Genomic DNA, 9751 nt, shown 5'->3' on the forward strand with positions numbered 1-9751 from the left:
ACTTACCAATATGAAAGGACCATTTGAATAGCCCTACAACTATTAAAGAAATTAAATTTTTAATTTTTAAAACTCCCAAAAAAGAAATTCCCAGTCCCAGTTGATTTGACTGGAGAATTCTAATGAATGCTTAAGAATTAACATCAATTCTACCCTTTCAGAAAACAGAAGAGGAAAGAACACTTCCCAACTCACTTTATGACACCAATATTACCCTAATACCAAAATCAGAGACAATACAAAAAAGGAAGAAACCGCAGACCAAGATCCTTCATGAATATGGACATAACAATCCTTCACAAAATTTAGCAAATAGAATTCAACAATATGTAAAAAGAATTATACATCTTGAACAAGTAGAATTTATTCCAAGGATACAAGGCTGGTTCAATATTCAAAAATCAATGTAATCTACTGTATTATCAGGCTAAAGAAGAAAATCCCACGATCATATCAACTGATGCGAAAAGAAAGCATTTGAAAAAATTCATTACCCGTTCATGATTTAAAACTCTTGGAAGGCCAGGCGCGGTGGCTCACGCCTGTAATCCTAGCACTCTGGGAGGCTGAGGTGGGCGGATTGTTTGAGCTCAGGAATTCGAAACCAGCCTGAGCAAGAGCGAGACCCCGTCTCTACTAAAAATAGAAAGAAATTAATTGGACAACTAAAAATATATAAAAAAAAATTAGCCGGGCATGGTGGCGCATGCCTGTAGTCCCAGCTACTCGGGAGGCTGAGGCAGAGAATCGCTTGAGCCCAGGAGTTTGAGGTTGCTGTGAGCTAGGCTGACGCCACGGCACTCTAGCCCAGGCAACACAGTGAGACTCTGTCTCAAAAAAAAAAAAAAAACCACTCTTGGAAAACTAGGAATAGACAGGAACTTATATATTGTATGATTTCATCTTTATAACATTTTTAAAGTGACAAAACTGTGGAGATAGAAAGCAGATTAATGGTTGCCACCGGTTAGGGATGGCAGGAGAAGGAATGGTGAGTGTGCATATAGAGGGGTAGAGAGGGGAGACCTTTGTGGTCATCACAAAGATCCTTGTCTTGATTGGTACAGTGGTTGCACAAATCTACACGGGTCAATGGAAAATAAGACAAACTCTGTAAAATAATTTAAGGAGGTTTATTCTGAGCCAAATTTAAGGACTATGGCCCGGAGCCACGCCCAAGAAGCCTTTAGCAAGTGGACTCGCTGTGGCTGGGTTACAGGTCAGTTTTATACATTTTAGAGAGACAGGGATTACAGGTAAAGTCATAAATCAATATGTGGAAGGCATACATACATTGGTTTGGCCCGAAAAGGTGGGACATCTCAAAGCCGGGGCTTACAGGTCATAGGTGGGTTTAGGGATTAAGGCAGGACATCTCAAAGTGGAGGCTTACAAGTCATAGGTGGATTCAGGGATTCTTTAGTTGACAACTAGCCGAAAGAGTTGGGCCTTGTCCAAAGACCAGGAATCAGTAGAAAGGAATGCTTGAGTTAAGATAAGGGTAATCCTTCACGTAATGCTATGCCAGAATCAGGTGGGGAAGTAAGCCACATGGTAAAAACCTGTTTACTGAGATTTTATCATTTGTAGGCGTGACTCACCAGGCCCTCTTAGAAAGGAATTTTTGGGGCAAAGAAAAAGATCAGAGTTCAGTCCTCACATGTGATAAAACATCACAGAGATATACACACACATTGTGTCAATGCTACTTTCTTGGTTTGGTAATACGTAAAATATGATCATTGGAGAAAACTGGGCTAAGGGTACTCTCCATCTCTCTATTTTTGCAACTTCTTGTGGATCTATAATTATTCCATAATGAGAGTTTTTTAAAGTTGTGGGTGTTTTTACTGGGTTGCATTAAATTTGTAAATTAACTTAGAGAGTTACATGTTTATTTTCTTGAGAGATACTATCAAGTTAGAAAGAATGTCTTTAAATTTGTTCATCTACTTTTTTGTCACTGAGCTTAAAGTTAGAAGCATAAAGGCTTCTAACATTTCCTAAATTGTCATTCCTAAGTATTTAACTTTTTCGTTGCTATTGTTAATGGAGGTTTTCTCTTCCACTGCATCCTAACTGGTTATTATGTTTATAAAATGAAGGCTATATTTTGTTTGAGTTTGTCTTCTAGTCTTCTCATTCATTCCATAGGATATGATCATCATCTACAAATAGAGATAGTTTTTCACCTTTGTTTCTAATTATTCTTTTAACTATTTTTTTATGTAATTGCATTAGCTAATACTTCCAGTAGAATTTAAATAGTAGTAGCAATACCAGGCATCTTTCACCCTTGCCTTAATTCTGACCTTAAAGTAATGTCTCTAGCATTTCTCCAACTAAGATGGTGGCTTTAAGACAGATGGAATTTCTAACATTGAACCATGGTTGAATTGCTAGAATAAATTCTTCTTGGTTGTGCTGTATTTATCCAATGTGGTATGGGTTCTGTTTGTTAACATTTTACTAATGATTTTCGCATTGATATTTATAAGGGCCACAAGACCTGTGGACTAAACTAAAATCTTAAGGCTTCCCCCCACCGGCTGACTGAACGTACCCCCTCCTGGCCAAGGGGATGTCCTAAAACTAAACTGCCCACCTGGAGGAGGGAGGTCAGACAGGCCTCATCATGCTCCCTCCCTTCTTGGAGACATTCTTTGTAACCCATTAACAGGCCTAAGGCTGTGCAAGACAGACCTGCAGGTCCTCAGTTTACACAACAAATACGTCCAGCGGCTTGTCTCTGATTAACGGAGCTCTTTATCTTAAAACATTCCAAGCCTTTAGACAAAGCTTCGAGTCTTCAACCAATTACAAGTCAAAGAATCTTTAAACCCACCTATAACCTGTAAGCCACCCCCCACTTTGAGATGTCCCACCTTTTTGGGCAAACCAATATATGCCTCCCACATATCGATTTATGATTTTTCCTGTAATCCCTGTCTCCCTAAAACGTATAAAACCAAGCGGTAACCCAGCCACAGCGAGTCCACTTGCTCAAGGCTTCCTGGGTGTGGCTCCAGGTCATGGACCTCAAATTTGACTCAGAACAAACCTCTTCAAATTATTTTACAGAGTTTGGCTTCTTTTCCCTCGACAACCTGAAAAAAGCTAATAATGGTACTTTTTAAAAAATTGTGGACAGTTTGGGCTCACAATACAAAAAGGGGAGTTTTCAATCCCTTTAGCATATTTGTGTTAGGGTGGAAAGTCTGGTAGGTCACGGTGTGGGTGGGGAAAGATTTCTCAGGCAGAAATCAAGATATAAAAGTTAAAAAGTTTATTTTGTCTTTTAGAAGGACGGAGAGAATGAGAGAGAGAGGACAGAGAGAGAAAGCAGAGAGAACCGCCTGGCATCCCAAAGAAGAGAACAGGTTGCCAGCAGGAGGCCAAGTGGCTTGCCGATTTTATGGGGAAAGAGAAAGAAGGAAAAAATAGTTATTGTTGTGAGTTGAAACAGAAGCGGCAGATGGCGTAATTAGCAGGCAGATGTGAGACGTCCGATTGTCTTTCTTTTTCTCTGTTCCTAGAGACTTGGTTGTCTCTGAAATGTAGTCAGGCTTACCTCAGGGGAAGTGATTTTGCCCCTGAGATACAGTTTTGGGCAGGAAACGAAGGCCTGGCATTTCCCCCCCTGCTGTCCGTCCAGGAGCTTCTCAGAACACCTGGAAGGCTGTAAAACAAATTCTAAAAGCAGTTTCTGGCAAAGGCAAAGAGAAAGACTTACATTTCCTTCCTGTCTTTTTGGGCTCCTTTCAGATGTTTGTGAAAACAGTCCCTGAAGGGTGCTGGTCAGTGTGGGGGAGACAGAGAGAGCTCATGGGGCAGATCTTCAGCTGTCGTTAGGAAATTGCGGGATTAGACATTTTCCTGTTATTTCAGCAAGGCCACCCTTTCAATGTGCATTGCAGTAGGAAGACAGCGCCACTGGACTCAACCCCGTGACGCTTAAAAACTCAGAATGGTGGGGCTAGGTCAAAGTGCTGATAGAACCAGCAAGTTCAGAGAAAATACACATTGTCTTCTCCCTCAGCAGGTTCATTTTGGAACCTAAGCTGATTTCTGTCAAAAGGCTGGGGATGTGTCTGTCTTGGCAAGAGCTCGGGACTGCAAACACGGCAGTGGCCGGGACAGAGGAGTACCCGTGCTCCCAAACCAGAGAGAAGAGAGAACCAAGTACATCTGAAAGAGGATTTCACTACATAGTATGTTAACTATGGATTCTCTTCTTCCTGGGGTAAAGTATAAAAAAGCAAGAATAACTTTTTTCTTGACAAGTAAATAGGACATGGGGCGAGACGGGGTTATCCAGCTGTTTGCCCAGCGAGCTAAGCAAGCCACCTGCCGCAGGCTGCTGCACAATTCTCTCTTCTGCCGCCAGGCCTTCGGCCAGCGTTCCCAGACTTGCTTCACAGTTGTAGGAAGTCCCCAGCCACACCGTGCTGGGGAAAGACTTACAAAGCTACCTGTCTTAGGGAACAGTAGAGCCACCCACTTTTCTACTCACCCTCTTTCTAGGGACCCTTATCTCCAGTTCTAAAACTCAATACTCCCGCTCTGTGAACAGAGCTGTGAAAGCTGAGCAGGGCTAGAGGAGCCCACCCCGTGGTTGGACAGGGACTCACCCAAATGAGGAAAAATCGAACAGGCTAAACTGGCCGGTGTGGAAGGATACATCCAAAGCCCTTATACGTCACCCCCACCTTCCCTGAGGCCCACCTCCCCGTACTCACCCCTTTGGCATCACTTTTGTGACTTTGCCATTCACGTTTATTTTAACCTAATTCACATAAATCTCAATGAAAGGAGCACATCAAATGTTATTTGCCCCAGCCCTAAATCCTGGCCTAGGGGGTGTGTTACACTGTCCCTAATTAGGTCATACTCCTACGCTCAGGAAGTCCTTTAAAGCTTGTCTGAAATTCACGAGTCTCACCTTTTCAAGGGGGAATATGCCTCTTCCCGAGATGGGGCTGACGGCCGGCGCCCAGTCCCTGCCACAGCTCAGTGTGTCCGTGCTGTGGGACTTGGCGCAGCAGTGATCTCCGGCAAGAGAGGTCACATGGACAATAGACCTGACCTCCCCGTTGGCACCATGATTTCCTTCACAGAAGAGCAGGAGAGTGAGGGCTCTCTGAAAACAATCCTCTAGAAGTGATTAGCAGCCCTTCTATGTGGTCTCCCCTTTCTTGGAACATTCTATTTTCTATCAAGGCTTCCAAGGAATGTAGGACTCCCACACCCAGGGGTGGCAACGGTGCAGGGCAGACAAGAGAGTTTGTGGGCCCTGCCATCTGGGCGGCACCTCTTACTGTCTCCAACCCCTGAACGCTCTAACTCTCAATTCCCTCATCTAGGAAATGAGCAGAATGTCCACGCCGAGACTGCCGGGAGGATCGGAGGCAAGCGCTGTGTGTATGCGGAGGCAAGGTTTAGTACGCATCCTGCTTAAACCTTCCGGTGTTCCTGCTTCACTGAGAACAAATCTAAAGTCCTCCCATGGCCTCCGAGGCTGGATGCGCTCGGGCACCCACCTCTCGCCATGCTCCAGGCACGCCGATCTCCTTTCTGCTCTGCAGATGCTCCCAGCTCGTCCCACGTCTTTTTTTTTTTTTTTTTTTTTTTGAGACAGAGTCTCACTGTGTTGCCCTGGCTAGAGTGCCGTGGCATCATCCTAGCTCACAGCAACCTCAAACTCCTGGGCTCGAGCGATCCTCCTGCCTCAGCCTCCCGAGTAGCTGGGACTACAGGCATGCACCACCATGCCCGGCTAATTTTTTTCTATGTATTTTTAGTTGTCCAATTAATTTCTTTCTATTTTTAGTAGAGACGGGGTCTCGCTCTTGCTCAGGCTGGTTTCGAATTCCTGAGCTCAAACAATCCGCCCACCTCAGCCTCCCAGAGTGCTAGGATTACAGGCGTGAGCCACCGCGCCTGGCCACACGTCTGTGTTTTTGCACTTACTTGTCCCCACACCTGGCATCCTCCCGCTCCAGAGCCTCACGTCGTCCAGGTCCAAGCGAGGCCTTGTCTGAGCACCCCATGCCCAGGACACTCCCAGACACTTCCTCTCCTCACTGTCAGCACCAGCAGGCAAGATCTCGTTCGTTTACTTATGTTTATGAGGGCAGGAAATGTGCCTGTCTCTGGCTCTTAGACAGTGTGTGTTCAAATGCTCGATGGAGGGGTGACTGTGTGATAATCCTCGGTGACGCGGGCGCATGCTACAGACCCGTTACTGTGAACTTCTGTCCTCTCCCTCCCAGGAATCTCCCCAGTGCCCGGATCTTTCTTTCTCCAGTGTTTCCTCATTCCCCAGACACCAGGCCGTGTTTTGGGGTCAGACCCAGCCTGATCTAGAAGGGAACTCCTGATTAGGCCTCCTCACACGTGACTTGGCTTCCCCTCACCCAGAGACACCGATGCCCATCTTCTTTAGTGACACAAAGCTGCTCTAACCCAGGGCAGGGTCTGATGGAGCTCAGCGTCCACTTTCGGCCTAGTCACGTCACCCCGGGTACCGGCGCCAGGCAGCCCCTCCTGTGCAAGGCGGGAATCGGGCTGGGGTGGGCTGGGGTCTGTTACTCTCGAACAGTTAACGTACTTTGAGTGAAGCGGCGTAAATAAAGACACATGGCCAAGGGGCAGGCGTATATTTAAAATTCCTCCCCTTCGTTTTCTTCTTCAAATGAATCAGTCCCCACTTCTTCATAATCCTTCTCCAGGGCAGCCAGGTCCTCCCTGGCCTCGGAGAATTCTCCTTCTTCCATTCCCTCTCCGACATACCAATGCACAAAGGCCCGCTTGGCATACATGAGGTCGAACTTGTGGTCGAGGCGGGCCCAGGCCTCCGCGATGGCCGTGGTGTTGCTCAGCATGCAGACCGCCCGCTGCACTTTGGCCAGGTCCCCTCCTGGCACCACGGTGGGCGGCTGGTAGTTGATGCCCACCTGAGGGACAGAGAAAGAGGAGGGGCAACAGAAGAAGGTGCAAGTCAGCCGAAGGAAAACTCAAGACGGGCGTCCTGGGGACGCGGCTGCGGGTGGGAGCACGCCCGCAGGGTGGCGCGGGCAGGAACCGGAGCCTGGGGAAGCGGGCAGGCCGCGAGAGCTGAGGCCAGTGGGGTCAGGGACAGGCAAACTCAAGGGGAGGGGCTGGGAATCAAGGCGGGAGAAGGAAAGAGCGGGGGCTCCTGCCTGTCGGGGAGACCTGCTAGTGGAGCGTAGCGAGCAGGCAAGTGAGTGATGAATGGTAGGTGGGAAGCGTCCAGCACGTTAGTCTCTGAACGAGAAATGTACTTCCTTTTACAGGCAAATCAATTCCCAGACTTGAAGTTACTATACAGTTTATTCTTCCCGGATGGTCATCTGAAGTTCCTTAGTTGGGTTGCCAATGGATTTAGGGAAGTTTCTCTGCCAAGAGTGAAGGGCTGTTTGAGAGGTCACAGGGAATTCCAGAGCAGTAAATAAAAAGATCAAGGTCCTACGCGATGGTGTTAGTGTTAACTGGGCTTTAAGTTTCTGGGAAATGGGGCTTTTTAGAAGAAAAGCAGAGACTCCAATCAAAGAAAGTTAAAGATCTTGCCTGCACGAGCCAACTCCCCAACTTCCCGTAACACGGTCCTCCAATCTAATCTCAGCCCAGTCTTATGATGGGGTTACTGGCCTAGAAATCTCTCCTCTCCCCATACACATATCCCAAACCAAAGCCAAGCCCAGGAACTGCCGGAAACTGGAAGAAGTCCAACGTGACAAACTGTGATATTATTTATGGGACACTGAGAACCGCAGTGAGGTCCCAAACCACCTCTCCTCTCCATGCTTTAATTGCCAGTCTCTTAGATTCATAGCTTCAAACTGCAAGTCCTCTCGATGGGCAGGGTGGGGGTGCAGGTGGCTGTGCGGTGAACGCGGGTCACCCTCAGGTGAACCCACAACGGTCCGTCACTGTTAGACACACGTGGCATCGTGGGGGAGGCGATGCTGAGATAGGAACGAATGTGAACCCTGCCGCCCCAGCGCACCTGGCTAGATCTGGCCTTGAGCAGCATAAACCTTGTGCCTGGAGCCAACTCTCCTCTCTGCCAAACAGAAACGACCCTTGACCTGAGTCAAGTGCGGACAATACCCTTGGGGAGAATGCCAGAGGACGAAGTTTAGCAACATCCATTCCCATGGCGTGAACTTTTCTGAAAAGCAGCTGAAGTTTATGCTAATACTGCCTTACTTATCTTTCTGGACATAACCCCAGAGCATCAGATTAAAATAAATGAGAGCGAATGAGAGGCATCTCCTTTTTGTTAATTGCTCCACCCCAGCCCCACCATCTCTCATCTTTTCTTTTCTCCCCTTCATTCTCCTACTAGCTCGCTGTTTGTTTCTTTTGAAAAAGAAAAAAGAACTCCATTTTTTGGAAGACCTTGACTGTTTTTGCCGAACTGCCACATAAAAATAGGCATAGTCTGGGGAAAAAAGATAATATGTGTAGCTAGGAGTAGAGCAGTAAGAAGAAAAGCCACATTCCCTTCTGCAGGAGAATGGCTAGGTCAAAGCCTCGCGCCCGGAGAAGCCAGCCACAAGGCCAGCACACGGCGCCTCGCTTTCATAATTACCACCAAGGAAGGACTGAGACATGCTCATCTCTGTCTCCAGCAACTGGCACAACCCCTCGTACATAATAGCTGCTCAGTAAACCTTTGGCTTAGTAAAGGCATGACTAGAGGACACTAACTAAAGTGAATGGTGGTGGAATCTGACAAAAGACCGTGGGAACACAGGACAATGTAGTCACACTGTTCACATGGACAGCCAGGCTGCGGGCCCTGCCAGTCCAACTCAAGGGGTGGCTTCAACATTCTGCATTCCCTGGTCCTGCAACCCGGGGGTCTTCCTGGGCTATTCTGTCATCTCCCCACTGACTCCCAGAATCTGGCATCTTCCAGACTGCAGACACCTAATCTATGACAACTTCCTTGGTTTTTACTCACTCCTGGTTAATGGTAACGGAAAACATCAGGGCTTCATAGTATACGTGATTCACAATACTATAAAATCCTCTTATTGTTACTCCAAATTAAAACTTGCAGGATATTTAATTTTTAAAAATAAATTGGGAGCACATATCTTTTGTTTGAGGAGGGAATTATACTTCTCTGGCAACTTGAATAATTTGGTTAACTCTAAAATTAAAATGGCCACAAAACCATCATGTGCCAGAGAGCGTAAAACATCCATTAAAACTAGCTTTAGGCAAATTGAACTGAATTATGAACCCCAAACGCACTGTGATGCAGGCCAATAGATTCAGGTCGATACCAATTCGATACCAAGGTGTTACTTGTTCCTCAGTAAACAAAATCCTAGGTGGTTAACCAATTTAGAATAGCACCAAACTCATGCATTTTCTAAAATGCCTTAAGCAGACAAAACTTAACAGCTTTTGTGTCTCAACCAAAGCTGAATTAAATTAATGTGAATTTAATTTGGGTCCCTCTCCCCACATCGTCACATTAAGCCAGAAGCACCCATGGAATTGTCTGTCAGTCCCAGACATTATCCTCCCCATCCTGGGTAATCTCCCTCTGCTCCTCCAGTTATCTATCCCCTCCCTGAGTCATCAGCTCTTACCTTGAAGCCTGTGGGACACCAGTCCACGAACTGGATGGTCCTCTTGGTCTTGATAGCGGCGATGGCGACATTCACATCCTTGGGTACCACGTCCCCCCGGTAGAGCATGCAGCAGGCCA

General features: G+C 46.7%; 1 protein-coding gene across 1 annotated transcript in view; it reads right to left on the reverse strand.

The window, feature by feature from the left end:
- Positions 1 to 6643: 6643 nt before the first annotated feature.
- Positions 6644 to 9751, reverse strand: part of TUBA8 (tubulin, alpha 8) — a 19173-nt gene continuing 16065 nt past the window's right edge. The window contains exons 4-5 of the mRNA XM_012651062.1: positions 9633 to 9719; positions 6644 to 6956 (exon numbers count right to left, since the gene is read on the reverse strand). Coding sequence (XP_012506516.1) covers positions 6663 to 6956; positions 9633 to 9719 — 381 coding nt within the window. The 3' untranslated portion in view covers positions 6644 to 6662. The remainder of the gene's footprint in view (positions 6957 to 9632; positions 9720 to 9751) is intronic.

The sequence above is a fragment of the Propithecus coquereli genome, unplaced genomic scaffold (genome assembly GCF_000956105.1).
Source record: "Propithecus coquereli isolate 6110/MARCELLA unplaced genomic scaffold, Pcoq_1.0 Scaffold346, whole genome shotgun sequence".
Classification (NCBI taxonomy): Eukaryota; Metazoa; Chordata; class Mammalia; order Primates; family Indriidae; genus Propithecus; species Propithecus coquereli.